Below are 25067 nucleotides of genomic sequence, written 5' to 3' on the forward strand. Positions count from 1 at the left end.
CTCTTTATTATTTTCTAAGTAGCCTAAATGTATAGTTAAAGTCATGTTTACATACATCTTGCAGAATCTGCAAAATACTAATAATAAAAAAAAGTATCATAAATCACGTTGCTTTATTTAGTATACCTTTCAGATAACAGACGTTTACATACAGTCCGCAAGACATAATAATATCTGCATTTATACAAACAAAGCTGTTCAAAACTTTATATATTGATTATCTATACTGTGCATCATTACTTGAATGATTCAGATCTTTTTTTTATTATTTGTCAGTCCTGTTCTGCAATGATCTTCACACAAATCCTCCAGGTCTTGTAGATTCTTTGGTTTCCCTTCACACTGGTGACAACTGAGGGACTCTTACAGGCTGAAAACATTCACTGATGTTTAAGAAGGAACACAATGCATTAAAAACAAAGGTGTGTAAACATTTGCACAGGATGACTGGGAGGAAATTGTTCTTATTTTGCTCCTGGAAAATATATAAGTATTTTATGTAACTTCTAAAGGGCAGTACTAAAAAGATGACCACTCATCATCATGCTCAAAAGTTTACACCCCCTGGCTCTTAAAGGGAGAGTTCACCCAAAAAAATGGTCATTTATTCACCCTCAAGTTTCTCCAAACCTGTACGAGAGAATTTTTGGATATCCCAGTATTTTGTCTTGAGCATCAGTGAATGTTTGCAGTTTTGATTATCCAGGTGACAACACAGTATTAAGCATTAAAAATCATACGTATTATAAAATAGTAGTACTAAATAACACAAAATGCATTTTTTTATAATCCCCCTTTTTATATTATTAAAATGTTGCAGTTATATAAAGGATGAATTCAATTATTCATTTACATTTTGTCATTTAGCAAACACTTTTATCTAAAGTGACTTAGAAATGAGGGTAATAGAAGCAAACAAAACCAACAAAGAGCAATAATATGCAATAGCGTCTCAGTTAGTCTCAGGCAGTACACTTAGCAATTTCTGGAGGGGGGGGGGGCTAGAGAGTATAATGCTAGAGTTATAGGCCTTTTTAAAAAGAAAACAAGCAGAAAAAGAGAGTGCAAGTGTTAAGAGTTTAAGTGTTTTTTTTATAAAATAGAATTAGAATATTTCATTAGAATGTTACATATATTTATATTAGCTCTTTGAGCATGTGAAAGGCGCATTATAAATACATTTATTTATTATATATAACATTTATTTCAAATTACTTTTTGTGCAATAAACAACCCCAAGTTGTCTCTTTTTCTTGCAAGACACATTAGATGAAGTATTAAAATATCCTTTAAATGCATTTTGATTAAATCTAATACAATTTAATGATGATTCAATTTCAATTTACCCCAAAAAGCTTTTAAATTAAGCCAAAAACCTATGAATTATGAATCAAATTAAGTCTGACCAACCACTGCAAAATAATACTGCCCCATAGTTTTCAGAATGTCACGCAGTCCTAGAACCAGGCCTTTGTGGTAGATGGCTTGTTCTAGTCCCATACGTCTTGCGTCTTAGACCAGCTAGAAACCAGCTTGCAATACGTAAACTGGATTTCCAGCAGCACCAGAACACATATATGTGACCCTGGACCACAAATTGCATGGGTACAAATGATTGATTTTTATTTTATGCTAGAAATCAATAAGGATATTAAGTAAAGATCATGTTCCATTTATATTTTGTAAATATCCTACCGTAAACAAATCGATTAGTTATATGCATTGTTATATGCATTGCTATAAACTTTTTTTTTCACCCTCGGATTCCAGATTTCCAATAAATTGTATCTCAGCCAAATATTGTCCTATCCTAACAAACCATACATCAATGGAAAGCGTATTTATTCAGCTTTCAGATGTCATCTCATTTAAAAAATGACCATTATGACTGGTTTTGTAGTACTGTGTCACATATGTGTTCTAAACTTTGTTCGCTTTAAGTTTTAAATCCCCGTCACTTTATTGTGAAATAATAACCCAGACCTACAGATTAAGGTGAGAGGAGGCACTAGGACTTTGGCACAGCTCGTCACACCGGAGATCCCTCGGTCCAAAACCGTCTGCAGACGTTCCAACGTGACGTCATTGCTTCCGCAACACCCCCCACACCCCCCAGTGTCGGCGGCTCTCGCCTGCTGCTGACTACACAATCCAACATGGAGTAATGAGAGATGGGGCTCCTCTTCGAGACCAGCGCGCAGTCTTCAGACACGGCGGGCGACGCGAGGCGAGAAACCGTCGATGTAGCCATCGGGATGTTGCATAACGCGAGGATTAACCAGATGCATTGCAAACCGTGACGGGTAAAGTGCAGTGCGCGGAGAAAGAACGAAAATAAGGAACGCCGCGAGACGGATTTGGGGGAAACTCGTTGATGCACTGGACTTTAAAAAAAAAAGGCGAGGTGGAAAATCGAGACGACATGAAGCCCGAACACTGCGTGCCCGCGGTGGGATATTATTTCTATTGTAGGTGAAACGTGGGGAAACATGACTGAGGAATCGCACCCAGACGAGTGAGTATTCACTTTTTAAGAAAAAGACGCATGTGGGAGCGAATGGAAATCTCATCCTGTGTCCAAGAATGCTTTGCCGAGCTAAAAGAGGGGTCAGTCAGATGCAGGGAAATCATGCATATGCGCCCCAGAGAGAGACGCAGGAGAGGTTAATACTAAGAAACAATGCAGTGTCAAAGAGATTTAAGTGCTGGGCCCCTGCTGCAGGGATCTGGTCTCAAACCGAGAAGGGGGGAGGAGGAGGGGCTCGAGCGGAAACATTTTGTGGAGGGATCCTTTACTGAATACTTTATATCACGTCGACTCTAAAGGCGAATCAGCGCTGCGAGGAAGCGAATAGACGACTGCAAAGTTTCTAAACACACAACGCTATCGCAACGCGCTCGAGTGCGCTCCCAGAGCGGCCGTTCTTGGCGTCTTTCTTTGTGGTGGTCTGACATGCCATATCCGCCATTTCTTTTTCGTGAATCGCTCTCATTTGCATACTGTCCTTCATTCATAAAAATACAGACGGGGGCGCGCGCGGCGGAGAGAGCGCCTCGGCGCCGTGCTGATGGTAAAGCAGGCCCTGTACGGCATACACAGGCCTATATATGCTTTAAATGTTGCATTTAATCAGACAGCTTCCTCCATTTGCAAGACACAAGCGCGAATATAAACACGCAATGAGTTGCATGATCGTAGGGCACAGTATTGGAAACTGTAAGTACTTGTTTAGCAAGCTTGAGTGTTTTTTTCTGCCCAACATAAACACTCATATCTCACTGTAGCTTGACTCAAGCCGATCAAAGTCTCTCTAATAGTATTAGGCCCGAGTTAAACGGCTCGTTAACTTAGTGAGTTCTTTATGGGGCTTAAAATTAACTTTTGTAACATACACTCAACCTGTATTAACAAGATGATGTTTATTTAGTCCGTCTTTTACGCCAGAATCCGTTTTGATTATGTGTGTTTTTATCGTTAATGTAATGAAAAGCATTCGTTTTAATAATTATTCTGAAGGAGACGTAACTTGTATTTTTACAATAGCCTACAATACATTATTTTACAGTATCGTAACCCGTGTAGATGATTGTGATAAAGAGCGGTGTGTTATTACCCCCGTAGTAAAGCCAATTGAAAACATAGGGCCTGTTTTATAGTTTGAGTTTTAATTAGGCTAATTATGATAATCATATTCACCTTTTCAGAAAAAAATAGCTACAAAACAGTTCTAGAACGTGCACGCGTTTGTTTAATCACGTCAGAAACATTATTTTCCTTTCACACAGTTATCCATCGTCCACTCTCTTTAAAATTCGTAAACGTAATGTTTTGTGTGGACCTATAATACTGTGACATACGTTATAGTCCAACACTTTTCTCTATGGGCTGCTTTCTGGTCGATAACTTGTTTAGCGCAATCTGACTTGACTAATGAAGGAAAATGCACCGACGTTTGTAAGAATGGCTTGTGCAAAAGTTTAATTTTTCATTTTAATTTCTTGAACTCCACTTATATGTTTCCTCTCCATGAGATGTATGGCAGTGGCTGGTGGGGAATTTCTCTTATTTAAATTTATGGCACACTCACGCCCGTTTGAGTAAATACGTGTGTCACACTGGGATGTAAAGGCCCATATAACAGCCCGAGGTTGGGAAATGTTGACTTTTATCGGCGGAGGGGAGGGCTGTGGGCTGCTCCAAAATGGGAGGAGGTTTCTGAGAAGGCGCTCCCTGAATGATTGTGAAGGGAAACAATGGTGAGAGGATTAAACCGAGATCCGGCGGAAGTGAAAGAGCTGGGTGAAGCGGTGAAGCGTATCTTCGCTGTCACGCCCCTCGATTGTTTGATTCTCAAAGACGTGCCAATAATGAATGGATTACCCTGCACAATTCATTTCACTGCAAGGAAATCTTTCTCTTTTACTTAATAGGCCTTTCTCTCTTTTTGTGGAGTCTAAACCGTTATGGCCATTGGTATCACAGATCGGAGTTTCATGTCTTGCACTTTGGAAACATATATCTGGATACTTTAACAGCAGCTAAAAAGTCTGAACACCATTGAATGTGGTTGCAAAGCAGTTGCAAAACAAATGCTACACTTTTTAGAGCTAACTAAAAAGTGCAGAGCTAACGTTACAGACCCCAAAACACTGAAGTGCCCAGATGCTTTTTATTTTCTTTGGATAACTTTTGAAAACAAACTTAAAGAAATAGTTCAAGCCAAAAGGAAAATTCTGTCATTTATTCACCATCAAATTGTTCCAAACCTGTTTGAGTTTCTTTCTTCAGTTGAGGACAAAAATATATTTTGAATGATGTTGGTAAACAAACTGTTTATGGTAGCTTTTGACTTAGTCTGGAAAAAAATTCAATGGATCCAGTTTTCAAAAAATATTATTTCGTGCTCAACAGAAGAACGAAACCCTTACACTTTTGAAACAACATGAGGACGATTAAATGGCTTTTTTGATGTTTTTTTGGGGGGTAAACCATTCTTTTAAGATCGCAAAACGTGATGCTTGGTTGCATTAAATGTGTATATTTTTTTATGAAGATTGGTGTTTTGTTATTTAATGCAATGACATTCATGCAGTGTTTCATTGTGCCTTAAGGGTCTATATAAATTTAGGGGGGGCACTGTATCAACATGCCAAACATATTTATCACAAGACCTGAAATGGTCAGACAATTGTCAGACAGTTTGTTTTCATTTGTTTTTTGAAAGTGTTGTTTAAAGACATGGGATTGGACATGTATCAATTTTATGCTATATTTTTACATGAAACCATTGGCGCCCACTAAATGTATTCTGAGTTTGCTTTAATGATACTTTCTAAATAGGCTGATGGATGTGCTTGGAATTAGTGTTGTTGTCACTACTTCCTTTGCCATATTGCAGATGACCTCTGGGTCATTATGTCTTGTGTCATGATGCATATTTGCTCTTGCATGTTCCATTCTTCAAAATGAACTGGATAATTCAGGTTCATTGTGACTGAACATTTAGAGATCAGTGTCACTGTTGGGGATTACAAAATGAAAATCCTGCCATTATTCACTCACACTTATGTCATTCTGTTGAGTAAATGAGGGCAAGATTTTTGTTTTGGTTGAACTATTCCTTCAAAATGTTGACGATTTCAGAGTTTCTGTAAACTCTGGTATGCTGGTGTTTGTTGGACTCTTTTTGGCTTGGAATGTGAGTTCTTCAAAAACGTGCTGAGCAAACCAGTGGCTCCCCATTGGTAATGACTGTAGCCTGAAGGTGTGTGTGCATGCTCACGTGAACTGGCTGGTGCCCAGACCGCAGACCCGGATGCCCTCTCCAGCCTCTGGGCGCTTGTGGAGGGGAGGAATACGATCTATATTGATCACATCAGCGTGACCTATATGCAGCCCCATTATGGGTCCATAATATCTGAAGGGGACGAGAGTGACATTGAGGTAAAGTCAGTCCAGATGAACCCTCTGCTGGATCCTCCATAGTTCTGATGGATTTACGGTAAGGATAAGGATTGATTTCCCAGCCACCCGCTCATTGGTAGTGTGAGGGGAGTGAAATGCAGAATGAAGAGACTGCAGCGCTGTGACGGGAATTGAGTTTTAAAGAGTGGAAAAGATTGGAATGAAGCGTTTTTCCTTTGTATGTTGTTCAGTGTGTGGGAGACGGTGGTTGCTATGGCAGCTGCATATGTCATTGCATTGTGTACACTGTGAATTAGCCACTTTCATATTTACATTGAATCATTTAGTAGATTTAATCCAAAACGACTTGCAGAAAAAATTGTACAAGATAATCTATATAGATATATAGGTCATATATAAATTTTCCCCCCAAACATAAGACATTTGTAAGTTATCATATGTCAGTTCATATTTTTGGAAAGTCATGAGTAGTTTTATCTGTTTATGCACACACAAACATACATAAAGAGATTGCATGATAAGCCTGAAAGTAATTTTACAGACTCCAGCAAAAACTCAGACTGAGATAAAGAGGAAATGAACTCATGTTCTTGTTGTTTACATTTGTTTCTCAACATAGGTTCTTTAGCGATGGCCTCAAGATTATTTTTTTTAAAACTTAAGTTCCTGTGTGAAATGGGCTGTAATGTTTCCATACCATGTTACTGCTTGTGCCTGAAAATCACTGTGTTCAGTGCTGGAGCCAGTTCCTCTAAAGGAATAAAAATTAGCTGAGAATACACTCACCTTCAGGCCGTCCAAGATGTAGATGAGTTTGTTTCTTCATGGGAACAGATTTGGAGAAATGTAGCATTACATCACTTGCTCACCACCAGTGGATGCTCTGCAGTGAATGGGTGCCGTCAGAATGAGAGTCCAAACAGTTGATAAAAGCATCACAATAATCCACAAGTAATCCACACCACTCAAGTCTTATCAGTTAATGTCTTGTGAAATAATAAGCTTTAAAGAGTGGAAGAAGATCGGAATGAAGCAATTTCCGTTGTATGTTGTTCAGTTGATTATAAGGAACAGCTCCATCATTATACTGTTTTAACTTTAAACCATTGCTTCTGGCCAAAATATTGGAGTCCATAATCCATCATATTATTTCTCCAGTGAAAATGTCCATCCCTTGTTGTCCTCTCACATCAAAATTCACAGACACATTTGTTTAGAGCTATTTAAAACTGTTTTTGCTTGTAAACATTGCTTGATCTCCTCATATTTCTTTCCCGATTCAGATGAGACAACTTTTTCACTAGAGAAAGCAATATTATGAGGACTTGTATTTTAGCTAGAAACAAAGGTTTGAAATTTAAACGTCTGAACAATGAATTTGCTTCTTACAAACACACAACTTTTCACTTCACTAGATATTAATTGATGGACTGGAGTGGTGTGGATTATTCTGATGTTTTTATCAGCTGTTTGGACTCTCATTCTGACGGCACCCATTCACTGCAGAGGATCCACTGGTGAGCAAGTGATATAATAATACATTTCTCCAAATCTGTTCTGATGAACAAACAAACTCATTGACATCTGGGATGGCCTTAAGCGAAGTGTATTTTTTGGTGAACTATTATTTTAACCAATCGTATCACAAGGTACATCCCAAAATGCCACGTAGTTAATGACAAAATTCCGTAACGTTTTTGTATACCTGTTAGTGGACTTAAATCTTTGTGAAATGCTTTCAAAAATTTTTGACATTTCCATTCTTTACAGATGTTTTATTTATTACCAAGGGAGGCAGCTGAGGGTGATATGAGGGTGATATGGATTTGGTATTTGTGTTTACACACTTCCACTACACTTTAAAACTATTTTTTTAGGAATGAGCTGTGAAGCAAGTATGTATAAATGTTGAAGTAGTAAATCGGCTGTTCTGATGTTGACTGGCGAATTCATCTCAACATTAATACGAGGCAAAGATGAGTCTGTAGATGTGTTAAGTTCCCATGCTCTGCTGCAGTCAATATGTAAATGATGTTCTGAGAAATCCTCATCCCAAGTTTTGCATTCGTTAAACTGTCTGTCATATTTTGCACATGGTTGCACATAAACTAGGTTCAGCATTTGGGATGGCACTATCATATCTCTGCATAAGGCTTATCACTGTCTTTAAACAACGACCGGAAATCCCATTAGCATAACGAACATCGTCCTCTTTAAGATTTCAATAGAAACCTGATTTGCCATGCAGAGCTGTCACTTGTGAGCTCAGACATCTTCCAGAATGGATTATGATGTCATCATTATGAGTCAAACCCGCGTCCAATCAGGCTATACCTAGGATGCTGATATATTAGCATAAGCTTTGACATCACTGAACCAAGAAGCGCAGAAGGCTCATTTGGGAATCGCAAAACCGCTTAGTGACACTCAAGTCAGCCTATTTGTATTTATAAATATTCATAGATTTTTGTATTTGATATGTTTTATAAATATTAATTTATGGCTGTCTTGTTTTTTTTTTTCTTATTTATACACACACTCACACACACACAAATATATATAATTTATCAGTCAGTATATATAATTTACTCAGTCAATATAATTTATATTGAAAATAAAATGAGGTAACACTTTACAGGACCCATTAGTTAACAATAGTCGATGCATTAACTAACAATGAGTAGAACATTTGTTACAGTGTTTATGTTGATTAATTGAAATAGTGTTCAGTGTCAGTTCCAGTTAGCTCAAGTCCATTAAATAATGTAAATAGCAGTAAACTAATGTTAACAAACGGAACCTTATTGTAAAGCTTTACCATAAATGTTTTTTTTTTAAATGCTTGAAACCAACATGAACACCAAGAGTAACTTTCTGAAAACTCGGCACATGTGTTTTAAACTAGTCGTCTTCTTTTAATCATCTCTGACATTCATATTTGTCATTGAACCACATCACAACCTCCTTGTGTCTCTCCCTGCAGTGACAGTTACATAGTGCGAGTGAAAGCTGTGGTGATGACGAGGGATGAGTCTAGCGGGGGTTGGCTGGCTCAGGAGGGCGGTGGTCTCAGTCGAGTGGGTGTCTGTAAGGTGGTCCCAGCTGACCTGGAGCTCCTGGGACGGAGCGGCTTTCTCATCTTTGGAGAGCGGCTCAAAGACAAGCAGGTTAGAGAGCTGTCGATGTGTGCGAGTCTCCAAAAATCTGTTCTTCAATCCTAATAATTGTGTTGGTGTTGATCAGGTGATCCTGCAGTGCTTTCTGAAGAAGGATCTGGTCTACACTAAAGCCACGCCCACTTTCCATCACTGGCGAGTGGACAACAGGAAGTGTGGCCTGTCGTTCCAGAGCCCCGCTGACGCCCGAGCGTTCGATCGCGGCGTGAGGAAGGCCATCGAGGACCTCACAGAGGGTGAGTGGGTCCGTGAGGAACATGAGAATGGTTTACTGTTTAATGTGTTACAAGTAAACTAAGATTGTAATATGAACCCCCCCCCATCCCCCAGGCTCCACCACTTCTTCCTCCACGCTGCAGAATGAAGCCGAACTTGGTGATGATGATGTTTTCACGGTGAGTCTCTTGAGACTAGAGCCGGTGTATTTATGTGTTTGCCCTCAAATGGCTTAAAGGGATACTCCACCCCAAAATTAACATTTTGTCATTAATCACTTGCCCCCATGTTGTTCCAAACCCGTAAAAAGATTCGTTCACCTTCAGAACACAATTTAAGATATTTTGGTTAAAAACTGGGAGGCTTGAGACTGTCCCATGGACTTCCAAGTAAGTTACACTGTCAAGGTCCAGAAAAGTATGAAAAGCATCGAAGAACAAAGCTTTTACGGGTTTGGAATGACATGGGGGTGATTAATGACGACATTTTCATTTTGGGGTGGAATATCCCTTTAAAAGGATGATTTATTATTTGTGAACCTGGAGCACAAAACCAGTCTTAGGTTGCTTGGGTATATTTTTAGCAAAAGCAAAAAAAAAAAAAACATTGTACGGGTCAGAATTATCGATTTTTCTTTTATGCCAAAAATCATTAGGATATTAAGTAAAGATCATGTTCCATGAAGATATTGTGTAAATAACCTACTGTAAACATATCATAATGAAACATTTGATTCGTAATATGAATCGCTAAGAACTTCATTTGGACAACTTTAAAGGTGATTTTCTCAGTGTTTAGATTTTTTTGCTCCCTCAGATTCCAGATTTTCAAATAGCTGTATCTCAGTGATCCTAATAAACCATACATCAATGGAAAGCTTATTTATTCAGCTTTCAGATGATGTATGAATCTCAATTTCGAGAAATTGACACTTTGTGGTCCATGGTCACATTTATTTTCAATCAGAGGAGCCATAATCTCAGTATTTTCTTTAAAATACCCCACTTGGACAATCCTTAAGGGGGTCGCACACCGGACGGGAAGTGCAGCGCCGCGTCGCGTCGCGCCACGTCTTTAAAATTCGAACACATTATTCTCTATGGGTGTACACACACCGGCGGCGCCATTCGGCGTCTGTCCGCGGTGCCCAGCTACGACTCAGAACGCTGTTCAAATTTCTGCCGCGCCACAGAGCGCCATCCGCAGTTTTATATTAAAAAACCCAGATGTTATAAACTGAAACTGAAATTAAAATACAGTACACTTGTTTCATTCAAATAAAACATTACAAAGTGTTTGGTTACGTTTTCAGCTGCACAGTTATGGAGTGAGTTTTGGTTCTTTATTACATGCGAGAAAATAAAAGATCTGAGAGAAAAAAAAAGTTTGAGAGAAAAAGTTATCACACTGATAGCAAAAAAACATTTCATGAGAGAAAAAAGAATATTTGAGAGAAAAGTTTTCATGCCAATAGCAAAAAATAATAATATTTGAGACTAAAAAAAGTTTTGAGAGAAAGTATTTTCTCATAGAACATAAAAAAATATACATTTGAAATATTTAAAATTATTTCTGAGGAAAAAAAATCTCTCTCAAAATACTTTGAAAAAAAACTCAAATATATATGTTTTGCTATCAGTGTGAAAATATTTTCTCTAAAAAAAAAAAGTGTTTCTCTCGAAACGCTTTTCTTTGCTCTTGATGCAATTTCTTGCTCTCGTGTCAGGATTTAGCTTTCACTGTGAGAATTGTGTCATGGGCGGGGCCACGTTCCTATTGGCCAGTCGGGTGAGCATCGTCTTGTCTTGGGAGTCGAACTGAATCATAACACCATTGTTCGGTTCACCTGCATAGATGCCGCCTCTGCCTTATGGATAGTTAAGTTGAGCACAGACACTCCAATGTTTGGGTAAGATGATGACACACAGCTGGCTGAGCAAGTTCAGGATCACTGAAGATTAAACATTAAAAAATAGCACTCATATTCATGAATGAACGTGTATTATATTATTTGCTTGCTAATCGCTAGTAAAGCTAACCAGCCATCATGCTAGGTAAACTTGCAAACTCACCTGGTTTAAACTATGTTTAAATCAAATGCCAAATTAATGTTTTGATTTAGATAGTTTCACGCCTTATTTAGTGAGTAGTGAGCTAGTTTCTACCTTTGCACTTGCTAGCCTCAAAGCACCTGAAGAGTAACTGCTTGTTCTTACAACCTCCCGCACAACTTTCAACTAACATGGAAGGTGTTATGCATGGAAGGTATGCATGGAAGGTGGCAACCCTACAACTAGCTAACGTTAGACAATGATTGACATACCGTTTGAAAGATTTAAAAGAAAAAAATAATTACCATGACAGTACAGGTACAAACATATTTGTGGGTTGCTAATGTAAGAGTTAGTCCTAGACCTGCAATTTACCTTGTCAGCTCTAGACCTCGACTAGATGGTAAAAAATATTTAGAATAAGCCCCGTGTAGCTGAGTTTGTGAGCTATACATGCAGTGTAGCTAAACATGTGCAACAACCATACAAAGACTATTTTAAACAAAACTAGGTGGGACACTTTCAAATGGTATATCAATCACTGCTCACTGCTCACTACTCACTAAATAAGGCGTGAAACTATCTAAATCAAAACATTAATTTGGCATTTGATTTAAACATAGTATAAACCAGGTGAGTTAGCAAGTTTACCTAGCATGATGGCTGGTTAGCTTTACTAGCAATTAGCAAGCAAATAATATAATACACGTTCATTCATGAATATGAGTGCTATTTTTTAATGTTTAATCTTCAGTGATCCTGAACTTGCTCAGCCAGCTGTGTGTCATCATCTTACCCAAACATTGGAGTGTCCGTGCTCACTGCTCAACTTAACCAGCCATAAGGCAGAGGCGGCATCTATGCAGGTGAACCGAACAATGGTGTTATGAATCAGTTCGACTCCCAAGACAAGACGATGCTCACCCGACTGGCCAATAGGAACGTGGCCCCGCCCATGACACAATTCTCACAGTGAAAGCAAAATCCTGACACGAGAGCAAGAAATTGCATCAAGAGCAAAGAAAAGCGTTTCGAGAGAAACACTTTTTTTTTTTTGAGAAAATATTTTCACACTGATAGCAAAAAATATATATTTGAGAGTTTTTTTCAAAGTATTTTGAGAGAGATTTTTTTCTCAGAAATAATTTTTAAAATTTCAAATGTATATTTTTTTATGTTCTATGAGAAAATACTTTCTCTCAAAACTTTTTTTAGTCTCAATTATTATTATTTTTTGCTATTGGCATGAACACTTTTTCTCTCAAATATTATTTTTTCTCTCATGAAATGTTTTTTTGCTATCAGTGTGATAACTTTTTCTTTCAAACTTTTTTTTTTCTCTCAGATCTTTTATTTTCTCGCATGTAATAAAGACACATTTCTAACTCCATAGTTGCCTAGACAACAGATACAACTAAACAATAACAGACTTATTATAATAACACAGATTCTTTTCATTAATTAACGTTCAAAACTCAGCTTTTATCAATTAAAATTATATATTTAAAATAATAATAATAGATTTAGTTAAAACTCTCCCATCTTGCTGCGAAATTGAGCTCACGCATATAGAATGTGCGCGTCCGGTGTGCGATACCTTGAGTTGTCCTACATGTGGCGCGACGCGACGCGGCGCTTCTCGTCCAATGTGCGACCGCCTTTAGTAATAAACTTCAAGATTTACTTGCACAGATTGTTGTGATATGACAAATGCCATCTTTTTCTGCACATTTTTGAGTGATTATACAATTTGTCGAAGTGATTCATTCAAACAGTTTGAACTGATTCATAGAAATGAATCAATAATACATCTAGGCATTGTTTAACCAGAAAAATCTTTGTGAATATATCATGAATATTCAACATATCAACAGCGTGTTGTAATAATATTTTTTCCTATTCATTTATCTCTGAGAATAAATGCTATTAATGGGTCAGTTGCCAATATTGTTCTGTGAAATGGTTTTGTCAAGTGTGTGTGTGTGTGGGCTGTGCTCAGGAAGTGACCTTTGCTCCCTTTGGTCTTCCTATAGCTCCTAACTCAACACAATAAACCACGTCAAAGCCTTTGATACAAGAGTCCGTTTATCACACGCATGCATTCAGAAACTAAATTACTCAGAGTGAAGGAACATGAGTGTGTGTTACGTTTGGTTGGACTTCGGGCTTTAGGTGTTTAGCGATCAGCGTTTGCCATGGTCTCTCAGCAGTGGTGTTTCTCTAATCGCTAACTTTAGATGTTTATGACTCACAGCTATTCATACAAGCCCAGCCAGACACTGATTATTACTAATCAGAGTAGTCAGTCGCTCCTAAGTTTAGAGAGGGAGAGATGGGATGTGTGCGGTGGGGTTAGAATGGGCAGCAGCTGTTGGATGTCTAATTCCCTCTGAGGTAAAGTCTAAAGTGATAATTAGCACAGCCACAAATACATTTCCATCCAGACATTACACACACACAACTCTGCATGAACTTAGTATGTATGTAGTATGCATTCACACTTAAATACACACTCAAGACATCTGTCTGTCTATCTATCTATCTATCTATCTATCTATCTATCTATCACTAAAGTAATGTTTAGTGTTAATTGAAAATCTTATGTTGAAAATTTTTATATATTGTGCAAGTTAAAGTAAAAAATGTTTTAACAAGACATGTACTTTCATGTAGATGTAGTTTAATGTTAAAATATTGATACAATAATTTTTAATTGGTTGTTTTTTTTTAAATCTTTTAATTTCTGGTTGAAAACATAAAATGATGTTTCTAAAAGTCCAAAAAGATGCGTCACATTTGCATATATTTTATTTCAGTGGTCATTTCTTCTTGTTTTCCTATGTTGTGCATATTGGGGTGTTTGTTACTTTTTTGTTGTGTATTATGTGTTGTTTGCATTACTTAGTGTGTGTGTGTGTGTGTGTGTGTGTGTGTGTGTGTTTCACATGTGTCACCCTGATGCTGTAGCTGCCAGATTTGTGCTGTAAATTTAACAAACGTGTTTTACAGTGTAGGGTAGATTTCAGTCTTTGCAGAAGAAAGGAGCCAGATGACTTAAGAGAGGCGAGCTGTGTTTGTAATCATCTCAAGCACTCCCTCTCTCTCACACACACACACACACACACACACACACACACACACACACACACACACACACACACACTTGAGTTATTGATGGCTTTGTGGCTCTCTGTCAACTCTTAAAGCAGATGCTCACACACACACACACACACACACACACTGCTGGCTCTCATTCAGGCTCCAGGCTTCAGGAAGAGCCACAGGAAGGAGACAGTGTGGATTTCAGGGGTTGAAGGTCAGAGATAATAGTGCTGATGATAGTGCTCAAGCACTTCATTTAAACAAACCTCGCGGACCCGTACACAGGGTCAAAGGTCAAGCAGAATGACCTGTGCTGTGTTGCTGTGGAACGTTTGAAATGCATTTATACAGATCCATTTCTGTTTTTACACAAACACTTTCTGCTTTTTTTCTGACATGGTGAATGTTAAATGTGAAGTGATGATTTGATGGATTTCAATGTTCTATTTTTCTGCTGAATCCAAGTTATAATTAATCTTATATCATGGTAACATATAAATCTCCTACAAGGCTAATTTTGCTGGAAGTTCAGCGAAAAATAGGCCTACAACTCGGTGACCTTGGTTCAAGGGGGGGGATTTGTTTGGTTTGTGCCACCATGATCCTGCCAACATGCTCAAATTGGGAAACAATTTCTATTCTTGCTCTCTCTGTCTGTCCGTCAGAATGCCACAGACAGCTCGTCTAACTCTTCTCAGAAGAGAGAGCCGTCCATGCAGACGCTCCATGCACCAATCAGCTTCTCCGAGCCCCACCACTGCATTCTGGGACATCTCTACGACCAACACAGACACTCTGACCGCTTCTACCTGGAACAGGTGAGATTTTATGCACCATTTGTTTGTGCAAAACGTACTAAATTTATTGTCAACACAATGTATTTGACTCCTTACCTGTGGTATATTTTTTAGAATAAGGGACTAAATTGTTTCCATTTTAATATAATAATTTTTAAAGAATTTGAACTATTTTATACATTTGTTTGAATCTTTTTTAAATAAACAAACAACTTAAATATAAGTCTATCTATCTGGTGTTTAACTCTTTCTCTGTGCCGTACAGACGGTGCCCATGTTCCCGTGTTCCCGTCACGTCAGGTTTCACGAGGAAGAGGAGGAGATCGTCCGGATTAACCCGCGTGAGCGCTCTTGGTTGACGGGGTACGAGGACTATCGGCACGCCACCACAGCGACGCGAGCCAAACCTCTGCGGACGGACGCCACGGACGCTTACGTTCACCTCGCTAAGAGCGAACCTCCCAAACACGACTACACTTACTCGTACCCACTCAGTGGGGACGGACACACTCCCCGCGACGGCAAGACGGGCATCGGTGGCGGCGTGGTCACCGGTCAGCCGAGGGCACTCACCGCCAAATGGCTGCCGCGGCGCGTGGAGGACAGCAGAGAGCGCTTACGATGTGTGTACTGTCAAAACATGTTCAGTCCGGCCGAAAACGGACGTGGGCGCTGCCAGGAAGCTCCGGACCCCGTGCAGACGTGCATTCGCCGGGTGAGCTTCATGTGGTGCGCGGACAGCCTGCTCTATCATTGCATGTCGGACCCCGAGGGCGACTATTCGGACCCGTGCTCCTGCGACGCCAGCGAAGAGCGCTTCTGCCTGCGCTGGCTAGCTCTCCTGGGACTGTCGCTGCTCGCGCCCTGCATGTGCTGCTACGCACCGCTGCGAGCGTGTTACCACTGCGGCGTCGCGTGCCACTGCTGCGGCGGCAAGCACAAGGCCTCGGGGTGAGCGGGGGAAACGTGAGCACATCTGCAGCTGGGAAAAACCACAGATGAAAAGTGGAAGAACGAACTAATGGCTGCATTTGTGTTTTGCTTTTTTTGTTTTGTTTATTCACTTCCCGCTGAGTTTCGGAGGGTCTGTCCATTTTTGTTTCATTTTCTCAATTTTATTGTACTGGACAGCCGTCCTGGTTTGTATTTTTCTTTGTTTTTAAAAGAGTAACCCTCAGCTTCCATTTAAAAGACTACACACTATAAATATTCATTTATATATAAAATATATATATAAAAATATGTAGATATAAATATATAAATCCAGGTACTTTATATTTTTATGCTCATGTGCTTTGAAGGTTTGAGTTGTAATCTTCCTTCCGTCTCGTCTGTGTTTTAATACGTGCGTTTGATTTGATTTTATTCCCCCGCTAGCCTTTCGTTATGTCTCTCCAGTCAGAGGCATCTCTTCTACTGTGATCCACTCCGTCTAGATAAGACAAACACAGAGGAATCCAAAATAGCTGACCTGTAGGATGGTAGATCTTGTGTGTGTGTGTGTGTGTGTGTGTGTGAGGTCAGAACGGATGTGGGAAATTACATTTGCCAAATTGCCAATATTAATTTGCTGTGTGGAAGATGGGAAACACATTGCTGCCCAAATGTAAAGTATGTGTGTTGGTGAATCTTATGTGGAGGTTATATTTTACCCCAGAATCAAAAGAAAACATGCTTTATTTTGCCTATATTAGGAGCTTTTAGCATTGTGGCATTATTTTTATGACATTTATTTCCCATCTGAAGTGTCTGAGTCAGAATTGTGAGATATAAATTCATAGTTTTGAGAAAAAGTCAATATTTTTTGTTTATATCAAATATTTTTACGTTTATATCTCACAATTCTGAGCTAAGTCAGATTTGCTTGTTTATATCCCTAGATCGCAAGAAAAGAAGTCAGAATTGCAAGATATAAACTCGCAATTCTGAGAAAAAAGTAACAATTGTGTTTATATTTCACAATTTTAACTTTATAACTCACAAGTGCAAGTTTATATATAAAACTTTTCCATACATTACACTGTAAAAAAACTTTTTTTCACTCAAACTGCTTGTGAATTTCACAAATTGAATTGACGTGATATTTTAAAGTAACAAGACCGAATTTTTTTTACATATAGTTACATATTCAAATGATCGTTTTTTTAGAACCTTAAAAAATCATTTACAGTGCACCATAACAACATTTAATTTCCATAATTCCATAACTGATTTTTAGTACAAGAAAAAGAATATTACTACTAAAAGTATTACTATTATTTATAAATCCTTGACCAGTGGAGTAAGTTGTTGCACTGCTGTAAGAAATGAACGTACTTTATTATCAAGAAAATAATATCACAATGCAGATACCTAAAAATGGGTTTTATGTTCAATAAGCAAAATTTAGCGGTTGCTTTTGGGGTGCAATATAAGCCGAGCATTTTCTTAAAGGGTTTTGTGAGATGTATGTGCCTGTTATCAATGTTTTGAAATGAAAACCAGCCTCAAAATTGATGTACCCCTCCAACAGGAAAGAAAAACAAGATGTCTTTTTTTCTCTGCCTTTGTCTTAAGCACAACGCAAACTACTACAACTAACAAACAAGAAAAAACAACCAACTGAACACTGTGTAAGTTGTTGTGAAGTTCTCAAAATATAACTCCAATCGCTGGCCTATCAGCATCATCCTTCAAAACAACATCCAGCCAATCAGTGGACTGTGACAGCGTTGTAATGACGACTGCGATCCTGATGTTTTATGTCCTATTTGTCTGTCTTTCTGGTGTCTATTCTCGATCTTTTCCCAACTCTTCCTGTGAAAAGCTTTTGCAGTAGTACTATCTGACGCGTGACTAAAGAGGAGCAGTTTTATTTTTTTATCGGTGTCCCGGAGAGTGAGTTCTCTGTCTGTCTGATGCTCCTGAACAATCTGAGATTAAAAGAAAGTGCCTGAATCAGCCAGTGCGTCTCACGCCTTCTGTCCATCTCCAAATGTTACATTCACGCTCTCGTGACCTCTTTCACTCACATTTGGGACGAGGATGTTTCTATTACAAAAGATAAAACTTGATCACTACGAGGTGTGACATATCTCTTCCATATTAGTCTGGTATTTTCCTCTAACTGCAAAAAGCTATGCAAGTCAAGAGCATTTGTCGTTGAGTGCAACAGTAAGGTTTCAGAAGTAAAAATCATTTTAATTTTCTCCATAGAGATATTCATATTTAGTAACAACACGAATGTTTTGCAAGCTCAGAAACTGTTAAATGTTGGTACAATGTCAGAAATTTCTAATGTATTTAAAAACTGTTCCCAACACTCAAACTATTTATATATTTGTATATATTTTAATATTTTGTAACAATAAAATATATTGAATATAAATATTTTTTTCTGTATATAAAATTACAATTTCCCATTTTAAAATATTTTCTATATCTCTGTATATGTATTTGCACACATATATGTACATCAGTGTTTTTTGAGCATCAAGAGGATACTATTACAGTTTTTATTATTATTTTGAATCAGTTTTTATTTTTATATCTTCCATTTTCATTTTAAAGATTTAGTACTTTTGTCTTTTTATAAATATCTATATAGTTTTAATAAATTTTTTATTTCAGTTTTAGTTATTCTAATACATCAAATAGCTGAAAAAAAAGTTTTCATTATAAAATAATACTTATAAAAATATTCATTTTTATGAAAAACTTTTTAATGGTTTTAATTTTCATTTCAGTTTTAGTTAACTAAAATGACCCTGATGCACATGCACATATTTATATGTATTATAAATGTTATTATTAGGAATGATTCCTACAATTTACAATGCTCTATGGGAAGAGCAGTTTGTTTCCTCAAAATGTTCAATACGTTTTTCTTTTTTCAAACAATTCTGCATCATATCAAAATTGGTAATGTCCTGTTTGTTTGCTACTTTCAAAACTCTACATGGATTACGGAAGTCTTTTCTTTTAAGTGCCTATGGAGAAAATTAATATGAAAAATACTTCCGCAACCAGTGATTGGCAACTTGTGCATGTTATTTCTGTCACATGCACACCATTACCACATATACATTACTATATACTTTATATCAGCAACAAAACCATTTGGATTGGGTATATTTATTTGCGCTGCACACTTTCAATGAGGACAACTTGTGTCTGGTTTAGGTGGAAATAAAAGCCAAGAAACTAGAAAACAATGACAGACAAATGGTAGTAAGTCACGCAGATGTTTGACTATTCAATATTACGGGAAAGTGTGTGTGTGGCCACTGTCCAGTGAGAAACTGTGCATGAATTACACGTGACAGTGTTTTTCCCAAAGCCCATCTCGACTGCATCTTCCTCTGCCTTATCCAACAGAATGTGCAACCATTGTAATGCCAAGTCAAAAACATCTTAATCGTGAGCTCCCGAATGAGTGAATAACAGCTTGAGTGGGACAGATGGGGAGAGGGAGGGGGTCCCAAAGGCCTTGTCCAGCTTTGGAACTGTAACTACAAATAGCATCAAATTCCAACATGTGCAGACATTAAGACCACGCTGGACTCAACAGGAGTCCTTCTTTGTCCTCTTCCCACTGTTAACGCTGAGGAATCAGGTAACAGCACACTAATGCATATACCACAGCAAGGATGACCAAAACGCCTCACAACATGACGAAACCAGTCATCCTGTTATAAGCTGGTTTTGTCATTTGTTGGTTATAATGTGAGCTAGTTTTGGCATTCGTCTTTTGTCTCGTCATTCTGTAGATGAGTATTATAGGAGTGTTTTGTCATTTCATCTGCTGATAGTTTTGGATATTAATGAGAGCACATAGGTTTGGTTCTGTTTTTGTTGTTTTGTTTCATCCATAGACAACTTTAACAGGCCATTCTGATCTGTGTCTGTTTACTTTTTAATTTTTTACTTTTCTAGTTTTTCATTTTGTCAAATTTGTTGATAATGCCAGCATAATTATATTGTACTTTCGTCTATTTATTATTTCATTTTAATAGCTTTGTTGATTATAACAAACATTTTTGTCTAGTTGAGTTGTTTTGTCTACTGACCGTTTTTATTCATATTTTCTGTTTTCATTTTAGTTTGTTTTAGGAATTTTGTCAGGTGCTTTAAACTTTTTATTAGATTAAATAAAAAAATAATCTATTTAGCTTTAAGTAATTCGGATTTCTGTTTAATTTTGGTAATTTTACTTTAACCTAAAATTATTTTATTTAAGTTGGTTAAGGCAACATTTTAGCTTTAGTTATATTTTTTTCCAGTTTAATTGTAAAAAAAAAGAAGTTTACGTTAACCTAAACTAATTTCATTTCAGTTGGCAAAATGTATAATTTATATTTAGGTTTAAAAAAAAATTTGTATGTAATTTGTATGTTTTTTCAGCTTTATTACATTAATCAAAATAAAAAAAACGTTTTTCAAACGTATTAATCTGTATATTAGCATAGTAGTTTGACGATAATAACAGTTCATTCTAGTGTGATCATTTTGTCTGCTGAAAATGTTAATTTTAATATTTTATACTTTTTAAATTCGTCTAAGTTAAAACTGGTTCTAACTCATCTGCTGGCATCTCTGTCGATTATTTACATTTAGTCATTAAGCAGATGCTTTTATCCAAAGCAACAAATTATTAGAATGCTCTATTCGAATATAATCATTTTGTCTGCTGATAATAAGCAGTAGTGATAATTTGTTGATAATGAGAAGAATGTACTAGTTTTGTCATTTTAACACTGACATCTTTGTTGACTTTCTAGATCTGCTTTGTTGATTCTAATGGCAGTGTACTATTTCATTTTTTGTTTAGTTCTTTCGTCCACTGACATCTTTGTTGATTTTAACGGTAGAGAACTACATTTGCTATTGAAGTTTGGTCATTTCAATCTCTGACAGCTTCACTGATCATACACTGTAGAAGTGTAATGTTGGGGGCAAAGAATAGGGTGTTAATCGTTTGCCGCTAAGCAGGCATATTTAACCTTATAACACGCTCATTTGTTTGCATTATTGTCAGATTGGTCCATCTTCCTGATAGCGTGCAGCTGAACCCCATCACCTCAACCTTACTCCCAGACTGCAGGAGGCCCCGTGATGACGCTCCCTCGACTCATTCAGGACCCTGTCGTGCAATCGCACGGATTTACGAATGAGTGTTTGTGCAACGCGGTTTCCTCCCAGTTGGGAACACACAGATACACACACCAGGATATTACTGTGCGTGACAAACAACGAAGAGTTCGAAGCATGTGTGAGAAAAGATGAAGGTCAACAAAGATTAAATGGACATCGAAATCAACTCTGTAGCTTTACACAAAAGAACAAGGAAGAGGGAGGAAACAAGAGATGTTCAGAGAGCGAGAGGGGAGTGAAGGAGCCGTCTGCGTCTCCAGAGGAGTCTTCCCACACTGAGCAGGGACCTCGGACGGAGCTGTGTGTGCGTGTGTGTGTGTGAGTGTGTGTGTGTGAGTGTGTGTGCAGCAGGAAAAGAGAGGGCCGGGCCAGCATTGTCTCTTTCCCCGTGTACACCCTTGTTTGTTTACTTTCAGCAGTAGTTATCTGGCAACCTGTCTGCAGGGCCGGAGAGGTCACGGTAATGACTTTACTGCATTAGTCCGAGGTCAGCTGGAAGACTTTTGGACCGTGCACATCTCTATGGAACTTCAAATCCTGTTAATGTGCATTTTAAGAGTCCAAGTCTGGAGTTTTTGGTAGCATCTGGATCCTTGAGACTAAAGTATTGAGATAGACACAGTAAAAATTGTCTCAATAGAGCCATGGGAGCAGTTTCGTATGAGCAGACAGGGTTATGATGGGAAACAGACACGGATCTGGAGCGGGAAGGAAGCGGATGAACACATTGTTACCTTTACACTCCTAACCCTCTGGTGGTGTTCAATCATTTTAGGGGGGAAAAATACATTTGAATTAAAAAATAAAATAAAAAATTTCATTAGGATAAGAGTGCATTAGTGCTCGCCCTGTTCACACCCTTGGACTTGGACTATCTGAACTATCTATCGCACTATCAATGCCTAAACATAGCACACAAAGGCCTTTTCACACTGAATGCGAAAATTTGACTGTGAAGCACTTTGGTCAACATTGTTGTTGATTTAATGTGCTATATAAATAAATTTGACCTTGACCTTTGACCTTGAGTGTTTGGTGCTAGGATGCTTTTGAATCAAAACAATAGATCCCTATGAGGCTACTCACACCAGGCACCATCATTTGTGTTGCAAGGATTATTTTTTTTCGTCCTGTGCCTCAGAGCGTGTTCATTCAAGATCTGTCAATCATGGGATCTAAACATTTTTTAATACATGAAAAGTGAAAGCAAACAGAAACATATTTTCTGCATGTTTTTTGCAGTTCATGATATTTTTATATCAATAAAGCATGTTTATGACAAATTAGAAGCAAGTGTTGTGTTCAATCCATTATAAAACATAAAAAGAGTCCATATCTACCTTCTATAATATAAAAATCCTCATTAGATCTCAATCGGAAGTCATCACAAGCACTCGATAATGGTTTAAAGTGGGTTTTAAGCGAAACATAACATCAATTGCATACATTTTCAAATGTAGCTAGATACTATTGTACCTCCATTTAAATTTCAACATGTATTCACACTGCAAAAAAAATCTACTAAAGTTCAGAAAAGTTTAGAGTATCCAACTAGTTGCCTTGAACTTTAACGTTTCTCAACTTTTGATTTTTTTACAGTTATACTGTAACTGTCATATAGATAGTTTGTGTTTCTGGTGTAGAACCAAACATTAACTATCTTAAATGAATGCATTATATTGAGCAGTGCACCATATATAAGATACATATCAGAGGGAAATAGTTCTACGAGCATGTGAACGCGTTTTCAATCTCGTGATCACGGTAATGACGATATGGCGCAAACACAACTAACTTACGCCTAATTATCTCGGTAAACACTATTCCAGTCTCTCTCGCACGAGTGTGGCGTGTGTTACATGTTGTCATGTGTTATTATCGGTTACTCACAGAGATGTAACGTTATATATGAGCTGTGTCATCTTCTGAAGGCCGTCCACCGGAGCTGCTCCCGCCACATTTGTGTTCTGCGTGGCCATTCAAATGCTCCGCCCTCCATTAAACCAAACCGCTGTCGATTTAACGTTTATTAAAATACCACGGATGAACTCGCGCCTCGAATAGACTCGTGTCACGTCAACTGTAAACGGCTTTCCAGTTTTGACCGTGTTTATATTTACTTTATAGTCACTGTTACTATGGTTACAGGTGGTTTTTCGCGCCAACTAAAACAAAAAAGAGGGGTTGACGTCAGTATGCGACATTAAAAATGCTTTGGTGAATCAATTAATCATAAAAAACTAATAATTTAGACAAATTCAAAGTTATGACACACTGTCATTATAAGATTAAAAAGGTAGAATTAATACATACTAATCATATTTCTGTAAACATTTTGAGAAAAAATAGAAAGTATGAAAAAAATTCATAATAAGATTAATACCTTTTTGTCATAATTACTAGTTTTTAATCTTAGAATTCAGAATTTAAACTTAAGGAATTAATGGATAAATTCAAGTCTTGCCCTACACGTTTAATTTCACGTAAAACACTTCACATTGTGAAAGCAAAGAGAGTTTACAGAGACTTTCATGGCTGACGTTGACTGCTTTCTTTATGTGTGGATGTAAGAGAGAAAGATGAACTGCAATATAGCTACTCCTCCAAACTCAATCCCGGCATGCCCCAACTGCTAGAAAAGAGCATTTACACCAGATTTCTGCTCTCGCAGTCCGGTTGTATAATGATATTGATAGTAAACATGTCTGTGGTTCATTTCATACACCAATGAATCGGCTTGTTGTGCACTGGATATAGCATGCGGTGTTCAACTGAACAGAATAACTATTCTCTTCCCCAGAGGGCAGTTCAGTCATGTGTACAGTGCTCAATGGAATTATGGGATATATATTATGTGAATAACACTGTTTTCTGCAGTCTGCACCATGTTACTTGTTATTAAGCAGATCCCATCATCAATAAATCTTGTTAAATACATCTTCAAATGTGACGGAGGGGGTGATTGTTAGCAAATAATTACTAATATTTTGATTTGTTCCTCACACAAAGATATTGTAAGACTTTAGAAGACATGGAATATAGTGCCGAAGCACTTTGGACCACTTTTATGGTACGTTTTTGGTGTTGTTTTGTCTTTTCACATGATGAACTTTTTCATAACCACTCAAAATTGGGACAATTTTGCAAATCATTTGTTATCGTCATTTATGCAAATATATCACTGCTCTCAGTATGATAAACTAGTTTCTGTAATGTAACATACAGTGAGAGTCTCTGTGTGCAGAGCAGCCTGGCCTTAATTTAAACAGGCCCCACTGAGTCTGACAGCCCCCCTGTTTACATGGATAAAATCGGAAACAAATGTGAACACAATCACCCCCTCCTCCACACACACACACACACACACACACACACACACACACACACACACACAGAGAGAGAGACATATCATCATCAGGCCACAGCTCTGTATCACTGTGCAGGATGACTGTATCTCCAAGAACCTGATGGTCTTCTTGTGAAAAGATGGGAATATAAAGAGAAAAACACTTTGTATTGCCCACAAACTAATGTTGCAAACACTAAAAATATGACCTACTAAATCTATATATTGTCTATTCATCTACCCCAGCCCAGACCCAAGAGACAGAAAGAGACTCACTGTTTTATGGCCAATTCTCCTTTTGTGAATCTCACAAAACTCCCA

General features: G+C 37.8%; 1 protein-coding gene across 1 annotated transcript; it reads left to right on the plus strand.

The window, feature by feature from the left end:
* Window positions 1-2093: 2093 nt before the first annotated feature.
* LOC113043996 (sprouty-related, EVH1 domain-containing protein 2-like) lies at window positions 2094-18212 on the plus strand. The gene is made up of 6 exons (XM_026203563.1): window positions 2094-2515; window positions 8910-9093; window positions 9170-9338; window positions 9433-9497; window positions 15137-15289; window positions 15534-18212. Exons 1-6 carry the CDS (start codon window positions 2490-2492, stop codon window positions 16221-16223), a joined length of 1287 nt encoding a protein of 428 aa, XP_026059348.1. The 5' UTR covers window positions 2094-2489; the 3' UTR covers window positions 16224-18212.
* The last annotated feature ends 6855 nt before the right edge of the window (window positions 18213-25067 follow it).

Source organism: Carassius auratus, chromosome 26 (assembly GCF_003368295.1).
Source record: "Carassius auratus strain Wakin chromosome 26, ASM336829v1, whole genome shotgun sequence".
NCBI lineage: Eukaryota > Metazoa > Chordata > Actinopteri > Cypriniformes > Cyprinidae > Carassius > Carassius auratus.